The sequence below is a fragment of the Nomascus leucogenys genome, chromosome 16 (genome assembly GCF_006542625.1).
Source record: "Nomascus leucogenys isolate Asia chromosome 16, Asia_NLE_v1, whole genome shotgun sequence".
NCBI lineage: Eukaryota > Metazoa > Chordata > Mammalia > Primates > Hylobatidae > Nomascus > Nomascus leucogenys.
In genome coordinates, this window is record NC_044396.1 from 16,902,362 (window position 1) to 16,921,629 (window position 19,268).

Consider the following 19,268-nt stretch of genomic DNA (forward strand, 5'->3'; position numbering starts at 1 on the left):
CTAAATTCCTTGCTGCACTGAGAACCTGAATAATGCCATCAAAAAAGCAATGATTTCTATGAACCAAATATCTGAATTTAATCTTAGTTAAACCTAACTACCTAGATATGTTCAGAAAATTGGCTTGCAATAATAATAATAAAATACTAAATAATAAATGGAGGAAGTAAGAAAATGGAAGTTGCCTTTCACTAGGGCTATCATCTTAATAAAAATATATTACATAATGCATAAAATTAAATCTTCGCTGACCAAGCAAAGAAAATAAATAAACATTTGCCTGAATCCATTAAATTTTCTCCATTGTTCTTGTCAGTAGCATGGAAGTCCTGTATAAATGTTACACAAACACTGCTTGAAATTTTAATAGTGTTTGGGGATGATTTATTTGGTACTTTTTTTTCCTGACAAAAGTGAAAGATTTCCCAGTAGTATTGAAACAGTCCACATAAAGCTTGGATAGGAATTTTTGAAAATACATATATACACACATAATCTTTCATGCATTCACCTAAGTGCATGAAATTAATTTAATTTAATTTGAAATTTAATTTGAAATTTAATTTAATTTAATTTTAAAGAAATTAAATTCTTTAAAAACTTAAAAAATAATAGCAAAATCTTATAAACTGCTGTGTCCATTTCCTATTATCCTATCCCTCCCAATAAACAAGCACCCGAGAAAGCTGCCTTTATACAGTAAACAGCCCTGAGCATGGATTCCTTATTTGTCTGATCCTTCAACAGCACAACCTCCTACCCACTTAAGCTCATTCTCCTGGGTGGTTGCGTGACTGAGGTCATGCTTTCACACTAATATTACCAGGGTGCCTAAATCAGATGTTTATTTTCACCCTTTCTCCAACTACTTAAGCAGATGATAGCTTGTGATTCTTAAAGAAATATTGATTTTATAGGTAGGCTTTTAGCTACATGAATTCAATGGCCAAGTCTTATTATAAAGCTGTAGAAAACTCATGGATAAGGATTCACTATCCAAAATAGCAGATGATGGAAGCATTTGCTGAAATACAAGGGACCTAAAAATAGGTTCATATAGATCACTTTTTCCATTTATGATTTCTGGACCCAAACATGTTTGTTGCACTCAGTATATCTGACAGCTCTTAACATCACCTATTATTTATATTTTTATTTTACTTATTGCCAATGTGTTACTTTGGAAGGATAGCATACACCATTAAAATATAAAGTTCTTACTTGGAAATGTGAGTATATATAAAATAAAATACTATTGGCATGACCAATAGTATCTTTTAGAACATCTCTTAGAGATGCATTCAATGCAATTTTTGAGAGTATACAATTTAATGATGGTCTAATTCCAGTGTTATTTAAAAGTCAAGAAATCTTTTATAGACCAAAGTGGTCTATAAAAATATTTCAAAATACTCAAATTACTCCTTTTAGATCGCTTATATGCTATTTTCTTAGAATATTTATAAGTTAATTATAATTCATCATAAATGAAATTAATTTTATATGCCCTACATTTTCCTTACATATAATTTTTGAGTTATTAAATTATACATATAAAAATTATATAATATGAAAAATATAAAATGTAAAAACAAATATGAATCCTAGGAGTGATACATTTTGGAACTATTGTATACTCATGTGTTACTATGTGTATGATAAGTACTAAAACGTAGCATCAAGAGCAAAAATTCAAAGTCTGAGACAAATACATGCATAGGTGTAAACTCTGGCTCTATGACTTATTTGCTGTGTGATCATATTTGGGTGAACCCTTAACTTCCCTGGTCTTGAACACCTCATCTGTAAAATTGGGATTTTTTCCAATACTATCACAAAGAGTTTGGAGAATTAAATTACATAAAAATGGTAAACCATTTAGTCTGGCATCTACACAAATAGTTTGGAGAATTAAATTACATAAAAACGGTAAACCATTTAGCCTGGCATCTCCTAATGCAGTATATTCTGGCTAATATTTTTCTATAATATAGTTATTAGCATTAAATTTTACTTCATAAATCTCTGAGGTGAGGTAAAGTTTTAAAATCTTTACCAAGGCATAACCCATATCATAGTTCCTAGAATTCTTTGACACAGCAAGTACTTTAATCAGTAACATTGACTAAATGCCCCATAGAAATAACTCTTACTTTAAGTACCAATCAATTTAAGTCACTTTTATGAGAAAAATTCTTAGAGATACTCTTAAAACTACCCAAATCATTTACATATTACAGACATAGATAGCTACTTCCACTAAACATATTGTAAAAATTAACTTTTGTGCTCCTGGACCCAACAGTTCTGAAAATTAGAACAATTTCTCTCTCATTCACCGCCCTCACAGACAACGTTCTTGTCCTCGAAGGCTCCCTATAAGACAGCTACCAGATTGGGTTAACTGCTAATTCAGCCTCCTCCACAAACCAGAACCTCCTCCAACCCAGGACAACCCTGTCTCCATTTCCCTCAGCTCCCTATATCCCCTTTCTGAACCAATATTGTAGCTGGGAGTCTGGAACCCAACTGCTTAAGGTGGCATCATTGTCCCAACAGTTAGTAGCTCTGTGACCTCAGATAAGTTATTTGACCTCCCTAAATCTCCATGTCTATATCTATAAAAAGTGGTCAATAATGATACCTATCTTTCTAGGGTTAGTAGAGGACTAAATTAGTTTATTCCTGTTAAGTGCTTAGAAGAGTACCTTGTCCATAATAGGCATAAAATAGGTGTTAGCTACTATTATTATACTGAAATGATTGATGAAAGGAGAAAAATAAGTTATAAAGGAATAAAAAATCAAATACAACAGTTACTCAAATTATTTACTATTAAATTTCAAATGAGATGTTTTTCTGTTACAGAAGAGTAAGAAATAACGCTGTTTGTGAAAATATTCTGTGAAAGGGAATCTGAAAAAAGTAAATCGAACTTTACAAGATGTCAGTTCTTTGGTGCAGCAGTTACATTTTTAGGGGTAATATACACAGGAACTAAAAATTTACTATGAGAATGGTCACTGTCCCTTTGCTTTTTGTTGTTTTTGCTTTTTGACTTTGGGGGCGGTTTTTTGAGACAGGATCCTGCTCTGTCACCCAGGCTGGAGTGCAGTAGCACGAACCCGACTCATTACAGATTCAACCTACTGGGCTCAAGGAATCCTCTCACCTCAGCCTCCTGAGTAGCTGAGACCACAGGCACACACCGCCATGCCTGGCTAAGGTTTTTAAAATTTTGTAGAGATGGTCTCAAACTCCTAGGCTCAAGCAATCATCCTGCCATGACCTCTCAAATTGCTGGGGCTTCAGGCATGAGACACTGTGCCCAGCCTTGTATCTTTGTTTATAAAGGCTAAAAGGCCAGAAAGTTATTAATAATTTAAACATCCAACAGTGGAGAAGTAGTTAAAAATATTATGATATCATCATATACAGAATACCATGTATTCATCAAAAAAGACGTCATGGTCTAGTTTTATTTTGTTTTGTTTTATTGATTGGAAAGCTATTCACAATAACTGAATGGAAAAACAACTCTATATAGTGTACAGAGTTTGAACTCATCTTTAATTACAAAAATATTTTGAATGCATAAAAATTTCTAAAAGAATAAATGTCATAGAGTATTAATTTGATTTCTTAGTATTTTTATTAACTTCTGTTGGCTTTTTTTCCCCTAATTTCTCTACAGGAGCTTGTATTACTTTTGTAGTAAGAAACTTTTTAAAAGTCAGTATAAGAAATCTTGATTTTCTCCATTGCTTATCTGTATGTTATTGTTTTCTGTAATAAACAGGTATTATTCATAGAATAATTTAATTAAAAAAAAAACAACAAAGTAAGCCACTGGACAAGATTGGACCTGCAGCCAGGAAAGTTGATCCCATACAAATCTTAAAAGTCTTATGACAGTCCTGCACATTATCTACAGACCCAAATGGATCTCAGAAATCTAAATTCTTGATGAAGAATCATAGTCAAATGTGGGAGGATCTGTGATCTCTGACTTGTCTATTGCCAAAGAGTTCTGTAATATGCTTTCCTCTTCCTTCTTTTAATACCATTAACCTGTTTTGCTGAAGTGAACATAGTTTCTGGATCATATTCATTTATCCACTAGGGAGAGAGACAAGTAAAAATGGAGTGAAAGAGGTAAAGACTACACTAAGAATAAATCAATACGTCTTTTTTTTTTTTTTTGAGACGGAGTCTCGCTCTGTCGCCCAGGCTGGAGTGCAGTGGCGCAATCTCGGCTCACTGCAAGCTCCGCCTCCCGGGTTCACGCCATTCTCCTGCCTCAGCCTCTCCGAGTAGCTGGGACTACAGGTGCCCGCCACCACGCCCGGCTAATTTTTTGTATTTTTAGTAGAGACGGGGTTTCTCCGTGGTCTCGATCTCCTGACCTCGTGATCCGCCCGCCTCGGCCTCCCAAAGTGCTGGGATTACAAGCGTGAGCCACCGCGCCCGGCCAATACATCTTTAAATAATACTGAAAAGGCTAAAGTGAAAATGAATTTCTCTCTTTTATTCATCCTACAAAATATTTCCATTTCTCTGAATTAAGTCACTCTGGGAATCAGAGTGACCTAGGATTTCACTGGATTCTATAAGCAAGTCAAAAAGATTATGTATAGGATCCACATTGCCAATGGACTAGGATTACATTAATCATTTGCTGGCTTGGCAAGAATGTTTTAAAAGAAAACGCTTTAAAATTTAAATTGTGGCTTTAGTTTGAAGACTTGAGTGAATGAGGTAAGTCTTCACCTGTAGACTCCAGACGTTCTCCCGTTGTGTAGAAATCACTGGCTGCTGCAGGAACAGTGGGTTTCCCTCACAGTAGAATTCCCTCAGCTTCAGATCCTGAAACTTTTCAAACAAAATAAAAATCTTATTGTGCAACAAAATAATGAAACTACCTCTAAAGCTACACCTTTAATAAAATTAAACTGAAATTACTTTATTTAGGACTAAAAATCCACAGTAAATACTAATGTGGATTTAAGTCCTAAATAAAGTAATTTAGGGGCACACTGGGGCATACTCTACTTACCAGAAGCACAAGAATTTTAATGGTGGCATGAATGGCCATGACCTTAGGGGTCACTTGTCATATCCCCATCCTGAACAACTAAGAAAACTTGTTTAGGGTTATAGAACTGGTTAGTAATAGAATAAGCATTAATACATTGAGTGTTGGGAACATTTTGCAAATGTATTTATTAGAAAACCAAGCATAACAAAAAATATCCTAACGTACACCAACCTCTAGATCTCAAAGACTGTCTTATGATCCATTTATGTTTAATGAGGAAAGTAAAAGAAATATAAGAACATCAAAATGTTCACATTATAACTTATTAGGGACCATGAAAATATTACTAAAAATACAAAAATTAGCCAGGTGTGGTGGTGCATGCCCCTAATCCCAGCTACTTGGGAGGCTGAGGCAGGAGAATCCTTTGAACCCAGAGATGGAGGTTGCACTGAGCCGAGATTGTGCCACTGCACTCCAGCCTGGGCAACAGTGAGACTCTGTCTCACAAAAAAAAAAAAAAAAAAAAAAAAAACAGAAGATGGAAGATATACAGGTCACAAGGATATTTAAAGTTCTATGGAGAAAGTCTAACAATTGCACTCTACAACTTCAGTAGAAAAAGAAAAGATTAAGAAGAGAATAAGAAGAGAAAAGAAGAGAAAAGACAATGTCTTACTTTCTTACAGAATATCTTGCCTTGCCTCCCAAAAACCCATGTAGCTTTCACAGTTAACCTAATTTAGGGAGTTATTTCTCTGAACCTAAATTTCAGCTGTAAAATGGGGACATATGACCTATCTTAAGTAGTATGCTGGTAAACCAGGTCTTGAAATGAAGAAATAAAAAGCCTCAATTTGCAGTGAGTGTTGACTCCACAGTGTAAATCCTCCTGCTATAGCTGATTCAAGTCACTGAACACAGAGTTTGGGAAGGGATGTGCAAAATTAGCTTTTGTGAGCCTGGGTGAAGTGGCTCCACACCACTGCATCTCACAACATTTATAGGAAAATTAGAAATATTTCCATAATTTGAGCCCAGAATTTGAAATGTAGCAAGCATGCAACAAATTAAAAATAATTGATTTTAAACATCTGGGATATCATGTCATTAGGTTTCAAAAGTACAGGAAAGCTTACACAACACAGGCAGATGTTTAAATAAAATGCAAAGCTCAAGTCTATGTTGGTATCACCTTGAGTCCTGGTCTCAAAACAGACATTCTAACTTTCTTAATTCAGTTTCCTGTGTTAACCATCTCAAGGGTACAACCTAGAGAGTTGAACCCAATGGCAGCTCTAAGTCAGTACGCAGTGTGCTGAAATGAGAAGGGTTATTCCTTGTGCTTCATTCTATATAACCACCATTCTTTCCTTTTTTGTCCTAAAGGATATCATTCCATAATTTATACTAAACTCACAGTCCTCTAAGAAAAAACCAATACAGAGAGATTAATGTAAAGGAGAAAGAAGGAATAAGTAAAACAGAAATGAGCAGGTGAAGGACACAGAATGATCTTAGAATATTAATATCTTTTAATTATCTTCTCCTTTGTGACAAGAGGAAAAGGCATTTAAGTGAACCCCTGGATAAGTTTGAAGACACTGGATAGTTGAAGGAGTCAGACATAGTCCCTTCAACTGTTTGAAGCAGAGAATAAGACCACATGTCAGTTGAGTTTGGAGGCAGGGTATCAGTGTGAATGGAGACAGGAAGAAAGAAGTGAAGGTTTGAAATGTCCCACAGTTTTCAGTAAAGGAAACTGGACAGAAATATATTATACAGAAGTGCTGAGGGAACCACTGTAATCTACATGTTAGTGGTGGCCCCTGTCTGCACAATTATGTGCTTTCCTTTAGCATTCAGCTTCCCAGATCCAACATAAAGAGTTTGCAACATAAGTATGTCAGAAAGTAAAAGAATGAGCATGTTGTGTGTACTAAATATTAAAGGGCAGGACTGCTCCTTTTCAGTCTAGACTGGTTACAGGAAGGAATAACAATACCAGCTCTGATGGACTAGGAGAAAAGAAGACGTGGCAAGACATGAAGTCTCAATGACTTTGACTTAATGACTCATTGAGTGACTTCATGTCACTGAGTCATTAAGTGAAAAGATACGGATATAAAGCAATAAGATAGCTTGAACATAGAAGGAACCAGTGGTCACATTGCCATACCAGACCTTAATTCTTCAAATTTAGAGCATGTGAAGGTGATGTCAGGATCCGGATTTGACTGTAGATATGGTTTGCTGAAGTGAAGACTGAGGAAGCTCCTTAAAATGAAGGATTCAAGGAACTTTGAGGCTAAGATGTCTGTGTCAACTGCCTTCTTGAGTAATGGTCTCAAATATTTGGCTGTCCAATGGACCTCTCCAACTGGAAGTTCCACAGGCACCTAAAGTTCTAAATCCTAAGCCTAAATTCATGTTTCCCCCAAATTACACTTTTTCCTTTTTCTCATCACCCACTTCAAGTCTCTCACCATGTCCTGTCAATTCTACCTTCTTAAAACTTTTGGAAACCTCTCTTTCCACCCTCCATCCCATCCACCTCCTCATCACCCCCACACAATCTTCTCCTACTCCTGGCCACACCCACTACCCGCCCCACCTTCATTGGAGGCCTTTGTCTTATGTGAGTTGTTGCAATGGTACTTGAATTCATCTCAGCGCCAGCTTTTGCTGAAGAAATGGTTTTCTGAAAGGAAAATTTGGTCATATAACAACCTTGCTTAAAACCTTTCAAGGCTCTCTTTTGTCCATAGGATAAATTCAAAGCCCTCATATGTCATACTTGGCTCTCCTTGGCTGACTCTCCAACCATATATCCTAGTAAGCCCCATCTTTACCCTTTTAAGCTTTCAGAGGTACTTAGAGATCTATGACAGGCCTGTATCTTATCTCACAGTTATGACTCATGCCATACCCTTTTAACTCATCCTACACCTGGGTCACCTCTTCAAAACTAAAATGTCACCCCTCTAAGCTTCTCCAGCCTCTATCAAATGTTTCCTTGTCTCCTCACTGGGCCTGGTATATAAATTAATCATATTACCTATAAATACTCTGAGACAATCATTGTTGAAAAGTCTATCTTCATCTATCAGGCTTTGGTCTCTTTAAACACTATGACTTATGTGACTAATGCAAGCTCAAAATTCAATGCCTAGTACAGAGCTGATGTTCAATAAATGATTTATGAATAAACAAATAGCTTCTCAGAAACCCCAGACACATTCGCTTCTCCCTGCACACTCAAGATTTGCAAAGGCTTTCTTCTCCAGACTTGGTTAATTTTTATAATTGTTCCCACAAAGCTCAAGGCCTCAGGAAGAATATGCAAATTTAGCAAGTCCTTCTGTTGCTTCAGACTAGCCTAAAGTAATGAGGGAGATCAGAAGGGGGCTAGATTAGCAGGAGCATTTATAAAGTAAACTGGGGGTGAGGGAGGAAGCTGAGATTTCACATGGACTCAAAAATAGAACCAATAAGTAGGGTATGACAAATCCCGGTGCATTCTTCAAAGCATCTCAAAATTCACAGGGTTACTCTTTAGTGAGAACTGGGATTTCTAAATAGGCTTAAGGTCAAGTTTCAAGGAGGGGGGATAAGATTCCAGTGTGGGGGCTAAGGCATCCAAAAATTAGATTTAACTAATAACTCTAAAAAAGGATATTAATACTATTTGTGACCAATGGGAAATTCAAGAAACTGTATGATAAATTTGATATCTAATCAGAGTTGTGGAGCAATTAGGCTGATGATATCATTTGAACATAAGAAAGCCAAAAATATCTGTGCTGGGAACCCCTGTCTCACACACCCTGCATCAAAGGGAGGGAAAATAGTCAGAAAGTGACCTAGAGTCATAATCCTTCAGTATCTGCTGAATACCCAAGAGAAGATCCTTAGAGGGAGTTGAAGAAAAGAGGCTAAGAGCCAAGCCTGGAGGGAAATAGATAACTAAATTCCCAGGCTATAAACATACACACACACACACACACACAGAGAGAGAGAGAGAGAGAGAGAGAGAGAGAGAGACAGACAGACGCTGAGACCTTCCTCATTCTAGTCAGGGAGAAGCAGTTGAAGGCCTGCAAGCCCAGGCCCTGCCCCGCCTTTTGTACCCTAGGCCTTAAAGCCAAAGGGAGAGTCCTCTTCAGGCTTTTCCATTTAAACATCAGCATAGAAATAACTGATCTGGGAGGGCTTATTTGTGTCACCGCACAGTCCTCACCCCATGCCTGCTTTAGACCCCATTTCTGCCCTTGAACTACCTGAGAACCAGTAGCCCGAAGAGGACTCTACTTCCACCCTGCCTGTGTGTGCCAACCCTAACCATGCAATTGCTTTACAATGCAAACCACACCATATCACTCCCCCTCTTACAACCACCCAGTGGTTTCTCATCTCACTCAAAATGAAATGCACACTCCTCACCCTGGCTTCAAGACTTGGTTATGATTTGGATTCTGCACTATCTCTTTGGCCTCATCTCCCAGTACCTGCTCTCTCACTCTTTCTCCACTTCTCTCTTGTCTCTCTCCACTGTGGTAACATTGGCTTTCTTCCCAAGCAGTCTCCACCTTGGGGCCTTTGCATTTCCCTCTTCTTAGAACAATTTGGTCTCAGTTTTGTCCATATCATAAAACATCACAACAAAATGGAGTAAGATCTTTAGTGGTTTGAGAGGGGAAGTGCTTATGACCCAAAGATTCAATAACCAGAAAGTTTTCTTTGTTGTTCCAAAGCAACATGAAGACCTTCTCATATGTGCATGAGATATGCACCTTAACCAAAGAAAATTACTCATGACACAGCAGCTGAAAGAGAGTAAGAAAGAAGAATTTGAAGGATACATTCTTTTAGCCTGTCAAAACACAAAGAATAAAAATTAGAACAGCCACTGCCCCCATGCAAACAAGATTAGGGGAATCTGGAAACATTGGCAATGTCATTTAAAAGGCTGAAAATTACTCTTACTCTTTGAATAATTCTTATAGGAATTTTTTCAAAAGAAACATTTAAAAGAGACAAATGTTTATGCATAAAAGGTATTTCTCAGAATTATTTAAATTTGGGGAGGGGGGATGGGTGGGTGGGGTTTTACTCTGTCACCCAGAGTGGTACGATCTCAGCTCACTGCAGCCTCCACCTCCTGGGCTCAAGCTATCCTCCCACCTCAGCCTCCCAAGTAGCTGGGACTACAGGCACGTGCCACCACGCCCAGCTAATTTTTTGTATTTTTGGCAGAGATGGGGTTTCACCATATTGCCCAGGTCTCGAACTCCTGAGCTCAAGCGATTCACCCAATTTCACCGGTTACAGGTGTGAGACATGCGCCAAGCCTAAGTTTAAAAAAAAAAAAAAAACCCTTTACTATGTTTAAAAAAAATGAATGGTAAATTATGCTATCATATGCCTGAATCCTCTGACACTCAACCTTCTCATTTCACATATCTTACAAAACCTTTCCGGGTCATTCTTGCCACCAGGCTTCCTTGCCTCTGTGGTGCTGTTTGCAGAGTCACACCTCAGGGAAGACAAGAATCACCATAAATTCATCATCACCAACTTCCAGTATACCCTCAGTGGTTGCCAACAATTCCAATCTAGTTAACATGCTCTTCGAACCAAATTTTCCTTGCTAACTCATAATTCTTTGCCCAGTCATGAAATAGTGCTCCCCAGAGCCCACTACATTCTCTTTTCACTTTATCTTCTTCTTTTTTTTTTACCCACATTCATCAAATTGATTAAATCTCTATGGCAAAGACTCTGGCTCCACACTCAATAGGCAACTACGTACTCAAAATATTCACATGTCAAACTCACTATTTCCAAGATTGAACTCATGATCTGCCCTCCTAAATTTTGGTCTTCTTCTAGTATTTTCTATCTCAGCCCATAGAAAACATACTAACTCCATCACCATTTTCAAATTTACATGTTAAATATCTCTTAAATATGTTCAGGTCTTTCCACCTTTCCTGCCACTACCTTAAACCAAGTTATCTTCATTTCTTATTTGACTTCAGCAAAAGTCTACCAGAAATCCACCCCACATTCCCTCTGGCCTCCCTCCAGTATGTCTGTCATTCTTCAGATGGAAAGATCTTTTCAAAATAAATCTGATTGTGTCATCACCTACATAAAACTAGGAAATTTCCATTGTCCTTAAAGTTCAAAATCCTTAGCATGCCCTACATTCCTGGGCCACGGCCTGCTCCCATACAATCTGTGAGCCTCAGTCACACTGAATTTCTTCCAGTTTTCTGAACATTCATGTTCCCTCTCGCCCTAGGGCCTTTCCGCATGCTATTCCTTCTGTCTGGAATGTATCTTTCCCCTTTACCTCACTGATTGTTGTTCATTCTTCAGCTGTCAGCTTGTGTCACCTCCTCCAGGAAGCCTTCCCCAGGTTACTTATTTAGTCAGGCTCCTGTTGTCTATTATGGATCTATGTTCCTTTCGTTTAGTGTGCTGATTTCAGTTTGTAATTATACATTTAAAATGTTAATTATTTGTTAACAATTGTTTCTCTACACACTACAGCTCAGAAAGAGCAGAACCTCTATGGTTTCCTTATCATTCTATCTCCACTTCCTAATGCAAGGCTTAAACATATAATGCAAAATGTATAGATTTAGAAAGATGGACTTGGGAGTCAAATTGCCTTGTTTGGATTTCAGCTCCCTACTTACTAGCTGTGAGAACTTGAGCCACATTACTAAACCTCTTTAAGTAAAATGGGAATAATAATTATAGTTCCTCATAATGGTTAATATGATTGTTAAATGATGTAATCCATACAAAGTACTTAGAACAGTTCCTGTGGCAGAATAATTAGTATTACCTGTTATTATCACAGTAGGTAGTCAACAGTTTCAACCATTAATAATTTAAATATGTATCATTTATTTTCTATTTTGTATTATAATGTTTTAGTAAATATTAGGATTAAATATTTTATGCCCCTTAAAATTTATTCAAAAATTAAAAGGTAATAAATTTAATGATGTTTACAAGAGATTTTTTTTTTACAAGAGATTTTTAATGACAAAATTGTCCTGATATGATATTGAGTAAAGTAAGCAGTATGCAAAACTGTTTTTAAAAAATATCTTTTAAATCATAAATATTAAAACAAAACATAGAAATGTGCTAAAATATTAACAGTTGTCAATGGGTTGTATAGTTGTAATTTATTTTTATGCACTTTTATATTTTCCTAAATTTTCCAATTCAGAAAACTATTTTTATAACCAAAAGAAATACTAGAAAACCCTTTCTTCATTTAAATGTTGGAAAATAGACCAAAAGTAGGCCCCCTGATGTGAAGAAAAATGTGCCTGTCAATATCAAAGCTGATAGTCTTTTATTTTTTCATATTTTATGTAAAAGATCATCATCATTCTTCCCTCTTAGGTGAGTTAATGCTTAAGAGTAAGACAAAAATCCCCATTTTGGGCCTCCACTGACTATCTTTAAAGTCTGTACTCTGCTTTTTAACAGTCTAGTTACATCTCTTGAACTTTCCTTATTTCGGACACACCCTTCTCATGAGGACCAGTGCTGCCAAGTTAAATCATATGCCTAATTCCATTCATCAATTGCTTCTTTCTCCTATTGATGTTTCTAAGGTACTCCTCTTCCTATTAACTCTGCATTGTCTAAACCCTACAATGTCTCTCTTGATACTTAACTAAGTCTTGACAGTTTATTTGTATGAGTCTTATCTCTTTTCCTTCTAAATAATATCCTGGTCATATAAATTGTCTTTGTGTAATTGACCTACACAACTAAAGCAGTAAATCTATCTGACCACTTAGTTTGCATGTATGTTATGTCAGTTCCACATGTTGTATCTCTGATATCTGAACATGCCACAAGATTATAATGAAATTTCTCTATATCTGTATGTCAAAAAGATGAAATGACTTCAATACTTTCTCCCCACTAAGTAATTAGGAGGGGAATGAGGAAGGATGGAATTTTAATTCCACCTTGCCTTGGTTTCATCACACAATTATATTTCACTTTTCATAGCCTAAATGTGTTCATAATTTGTCCAGCAATGACTCTTCAGTTATATAATTATTGTCTCTGATAACAGCTTTATTTCTAAATCTTTTATACAAAAAAACTTCTAGCAATTCTTATCTTTTTTTCTCCATTTATTTTCTTTAAAATAATTATAAATTGTTCTACTCTTGAATCTTAATTCATTCTTTTCAGCATTGGCACCTGAATCACCATAAAAATGTCTCAAATAGTCATACTCAGATACTATACAATAAAGATTTTAGAAAATAGCCCCTTTGGACAGTTCCAGTGGGCTTATTTGCTTCATAACTGGGCAACAGCTTTTGACTGATTCCAGAGTTTTTTTCCTAGAGGTATTTTATTTTATTTTCTTCCCTTGCCCTTTCACTTTCTACACAATTATCCTTGTTTTCTCTCAGTTATTTTGTTCTTCTTCATTCTTTCCCCACTTCCATCTCTTACTGTCATTCTCTTTAGCTCCCTTCTTATGAATACCTAAGACATCAGAACATAACATCCCCAGGTTGTGTAGATGCTTTGCCCTAGGCCAGACCCTCATTCCCTCTAAACTACCCTGTGCATTCTCCCAGTCCCTCTTTATTTTCCCTGCCTTCATCTTTCTATTTTCTGAAGTTTCGCCCTCAGCCTACAAAGCTCAAAAAGAAAATAATGATAGAGTACATTTTGTGCTGTTAGTGTACTGTGGTAACTTAAAGATATATCCACAAATTATTTGTTACTGCTCCTTTAAGAGGTAGAGCCTAATTCTCCTCCCCTTGAGTGTGTACTGGACTTAGTGACTCACTTCTAATGAATAGAATAAAGCAGAAGTGATGTGTGCAACTTCAGAGATTAGACCATAAAAGGCATTGCAATTCCTGCTTATTCTCTCTTCTTTGTGAGTCACTTACTCTGGGGGAAGCCAGCTGCCATGATGTAAGAATATTCGGGTAGCTCTGTTGAGAAGCCCACATGCTAAGAATCTGGGGTTTTCTGCCAAAAGCCATGTGAGTAAGCCATCTTGGAAGCAGATCCTCCAGCTCCAGTCAAGCCTTCAATTGACTGCAATTCCAGCTGACAACTTGATTACAACTCACGAGAGACCCTGAGCTAGAACCATCCAGTTCAGATACTCTCAGATTCCTAATCCTCAGAACCTGTGTGAAATAACAAATCTCTGATGCTTTAAGCAGCTAAATTTTGGGGTAATGTGTTATACAGCAACAAGTAACTAATATATAATAGAGTGCTTCTATTTTACTAAAGCAAATCAATAAATATATTGATAAATCCCAACACCTACTAAGAACAGGACACTGGGCTAAAAATAATGAAAAGTTGAATGAAGTAGAAGACTGATTCCTGCTTTCAAAACCTTAACATTCTGTTGGAAACAGAAAACCCCAGTTTCAAGCTGTAGACCTACACATACCACATTGCACTGTAATATCCCAATTTACAATTCAATGTTACTTTTTACAAGACCATGTCACATTGTCTTTGAGTCCCTTCATAAGAACGATTTCTTATTCTTTGTATCTCCTGATCTAGCATAAGTTTAATACATAAATGTGGTTCAATAAATATTTTTCAATAAATGCTTGATTATCCATACCAAAAAACAATATTTATCAATAAAAGGTAGTGAATGCCTAGGGTCAAAAGACCAATGAAGATAATAAGGGTACCTTTAGAAAGAATGTTTGCTATACAAATGGTAGAATAGGAAAAAATAAAGTGGGTAGTAGCTTAAAATATCTTGAGCATTATGTTTGATATGTTATGAATCTGTGTCTCTGCCCAAATCTCATGTAGAATTGTAATCCCCAATGTTGGAGATGGGACTTGGTGGGAGGTGACTGGATCATGCAGATGCTTCTCATGAATGGTTTAGCACCATCTCCCTTGGTGCTGTTCTCATTATGGTGAGTTCTCATGACACTGGTTGTTTAAAAGTATGTTGCCCTTTCTCTCTTGCTCTCTCTCTCTTGCTTCTGCTCCTGCCAGGTGAGACAACCCGCTCCCCCTTTGCCTTCCACCACAATTGAAAGCTTTCTGAGGCCTCTCCAGAAGCAGAAGCCACTATGCTTCCTGTACACCCTGCTGAACTGCAAGCCAATAAAACCACTTTTCTTTATGAATTACCCAGGTTCAGGTATTTATTTACAGCAATGCAAGAATGGCCTAAGACACTATTTAAGTGCAATGACTTTGGAGTTAGCTAGACCTCAGTTCAATCCCATGTCTCATTTAATCCTCAGTGAAGAGGATATTATTAGCTTCTGTTTACAGATGCAGAATATAAAACCTAGGTGAATTACAAGAACTCTGTCAAGTTTACATGGGGAAAATGTTTCATCTGAACCTTAAAAATCAAGGAGAAATCATTCAGGAGAAGAAAAAGCATTCAGGGTAGTGAAAATTGTGTACACGTAAACATCCAGGAATGAAACTGCCATGGCCCCCTGCCAATCTTGTCCCAGGGTCACCTCTCAGGTAGTCCTGCTTCCTAGTGACACCAGTTAAGGAAAGATCTGTTGCTAGAAGCCAGTTCCTAAGGTCCCTTCAAATAATGTGAAAGGACTGAGCTGCCAAATCTCTCATGTCTTGAATCACATACACCCTGAAATTTCTGAATGTTCCTTGAAATGTAAAGACTTACATCAGAGGATACCATTTTGCAAACATTTTTCAGGGACTTTCGTCATCTTTACCAGGAGTCTATAAAACTTGTGAGCACCAGCCTAATGTTGTCTAGTACATGACAAAGGGAAACAGAAGATAAAAGCAAAAAGCTAACAAAATATTTGCCTCAATTTTACATATTAATTGTACTGTCTGAAAATTTAGGAAAATTTTCCTTTTTATTGGATTGCCCCTGAAGCTCTTCCTTCTATTAGGAAGAAAGTCATCTAAGTTAATTACAAAGAATAAAAGATAACTCAGAACAAGTTATCAAAGCTGTTGTTTTAAGTGGCCCAGAAAGAGGAGGGGCCATATCAATTGTAGCACACAAGTTTTCAGCTGTTGCAAACAGAAATGAAATAGAACGCTAGGCCTGGACCCTTTCCAACTATTACTCTGTCATCTATCATATATCATCACATTTTATCCATCACAGAAATCCGATAAACATATAGCACAAGAACTGGAGTTGAAAAGCAGAAAACATTTAGTGTTAGAGAATAAAACCTAGGAGGTCTGGAAAGAAACTGAGATAAAAAGAGAAAGAAATACAGGTTTTTAACCCTACAATTCTACTGCTAGAACCTACAGACTTTTATTTCTCCAGAATAGCTGATACTATTCGTTTCCATTTCCCCTTGTTCGCTTTCTGCTTTTGAAAAGAAAATTTTCCACATTCCAAATAGATTTGTTATCGTTTGTTGAGTACCATGTGCAGCAGTGTTTCAGAACAGTGCTCATTCATACCTATATAGGAGCCTAATACTATTGACATCAAGAGTCATTTTTGCTTATTATATTAAAGTGAATGTATATAATTATGTAGAACTATACTTCTTCTTAAACATATTTCAATATATATATAGTTGATACTTATCATATTTGATACAAATAAAGTAAAACAGAATGGTCTATTGAATATTTGCCTCAGATCATATCTAAGATCAGATGAGATGAAAAAGTACAGTAATTGATTGTCACATCTTTCCTAGAATACCTTCACAAATAAATTAATAGAGAATACCAAAATTTCTCCTAAAACTCTGATAATTTACCCTTTTTTAGAATACTATTCCTGAATGACTTGATGTTCAAATACATATAAACATGTGCAGCATAATTTTGAGATGATCCATTTAAAATTGCCATCTATGGTTCTAAACTGTACATTCTTTATGTGCTAATCAATCAGTCCTTGATTAAAGGATATTGTAATTACAAACAAAGTAATTCAGATCTGATTCCTCCCCCCAAAAAAGACTAGAATTACCTATTTTTAATAAAATGACCACACAGTTAACTAAATATAAACATAAGTAAATAAATTAAACAGAACATACAATAATATTTCAAATATATTTAAACTTATTTACTGTAATGATTAATTTTATGTGTCAACTTCACTAGGCCATGGCGTATCCAGATATTTGGCTAAACATTATTTCTTGGTGTGCCTTGAGGGTGTTTCTAGATGAAATTAGGGAATTGATAAACTGAATGAAGCAGATTGCCCTCCCCAGTGTGATTGGGCATTATCCAATCTGTTGAGGGCATGACTAGAACAAAAAGGTGGAGGGAGGGAGAATTCACTCTGTCTGACTGAACTAGGACATCAGTTTTCTCCTATACTGGGACTGAGGCTTATGCCATCAGCTCTCCTGATTCTAAGGCCTTCATGATTGAACTGGAAGGATACCACTGGCTTTCCTGGGCCTTCAGCTTGTATACAGCAGTTAGTGAAGTGAGACTGCTCAAACCCATAATCATGTAAGCCAATTTATTATAATAAATATGTTGAGAGAGAAAGAGAGAGAGATATCCTGTTGGTTCTGTTTCTCTAGCAGACCCTAATACGTCTATTTAAAATATATCCTAGAGGCCGGGCACAGTGGCTCATGCCTGTAATCCCAGCACTTTGGGAGGCCTAGGCAGGCAGATTACAAGGTCAGGAGATTGAGAACATCCTGGCCAACATGGTGAAACCCCATCTCTACTAAAATACAAAAATAAAAATAAAAAATTAAATGGGCATGGTGACACATGCCTGTAGTCCCAGCTACTCAGGAGGCTGAGGCAGGGGAATCGCTTGAACCCAGGAGGCGGGGGTTGCAGTGAACTGAGATTGCACCACTGCACTCCAGCCTGGTGACAGAGTGAGACTGTCACAAAAAAAAAAAATATATATATATATATATGAGGGATGGTGCCTGAAACCATAAGCCAAAGAAACTACTAAGGAAAGAGGCAATGGAAATGTGACAGCAATTGCAGCTGAAATAGAGGATGCCATGAAATATATTCTGTAATAGAGATACCTAAAAAATGTTAAGTAATCATACATGAAAGAAAAGAAAAGATTCGGTAAAAGAAATATTGTTACACTGGAGAAGAAGGAAATACGCCAAAATGTGAATAGTGATCATCTCCAGAGAGCATCTAAAGTAGTCCTTTAAAGCATGTCCAATTATATCACTCCTCTGCTCAAAAAAAATCTCCAGTGGTGTCATGTCTTACTCAGAACTTAGTCCTTTTCAAGATAGTTAAAAATTAGTCAAGAATACCATTCAACATACAATAGGACCATCAAACTTTTCCTACTCCTTTGATGTCCCCCTTTCTAAGTGCAACCACTCACCCAGAGACCCTGTCATCTGCAGATTTTACACCATATAATTCTACTGCTTGGGAACTGAACTAACTGAAGAAGAGCTTGACTCTTGAGCCAAAGAAAGCCAATATAGCCTGGCCACAAACTGATTCAATCACCTAGCTGCAAAAGGGTTGGCCTAATCATATACTCTTCAGGAATTCAAACCAAGAAATATGGAAATAATTTGACATTTAGTTCTGTAACCTGAAATAGAACAGGTATTATGTCAGGGACTGGAGAGTTTACAGTGGGCTATGTGCACGTTGAAGTTATAAAGGAGTAGAAAAAAGGTATAAGCAGAAGAAGCATTTGGAACATCGCTAAGATACACTGCATTTAAGTGTAACAGGTATGATGACTTAAATGTTCACGCAGCTGAGGATTCCAGCTCCTCCTTGAACTAAGAATCACATGCTAACTCCAGTACCTCTGAGCTCTGCCCAGCCTTACCATATCTCCTGTTTGAGTCCCCATGAGATTTTCCCTACTCCTCCCTGTGTAACTTTAATTAAACTCCATTTATGTTCCAACCAAAGAACCGAAAGAAAATATGCACAGCAATTTCAACATGTCATAGAATTCTCCTGCTCCACCTTTGGCAGATAGATAAGTCACTCCAATATTTCTAAATTGCTCCAAATAACCTTCATGGGTATGTTTCAGTGAATTATCCTTTGCAAAATGTCAAACTCTACTTCTCTCTTCTCTCAATCTAAGACTCCCAATCCTTAGTCATTTATTACTTAAAAACAGTCTTTTCAGGTTTTAAAAGCCAGTTATACAGTTAGCACCTCTCCACTGGATAGGAGAGCCGTATACCTAGAGATGTTCTTTCAACCATACTTG

The 19,268-nt window shown here is 36.8% G+C and overlaps 1 protein-coding gene across 2 annotated transcripts in view; it reads right to left on the reverse strand.

The window, feature by feature from the left end:
- The window catches only part of LRRC69 (leucine rich repeat containing 69), a 131,370-nt gene that overhangs the window by 19,260 nt on the left and 92,842 nt on the right, over positions 1-19,268 (reverse strand). For both annotated transcript variants that reach the window (XM_030794980.1, XM_003268287.2), the window contains one exon: positions 4,771-4,872. In XM_030794980.1, coding sequence (XP_030650840.1) covers positions 4,771-4,872 — 102 coding nt within the window. The remainder of the gene's footprint in view (positions 1-4,770; positions 4,873-19,268) is intronic.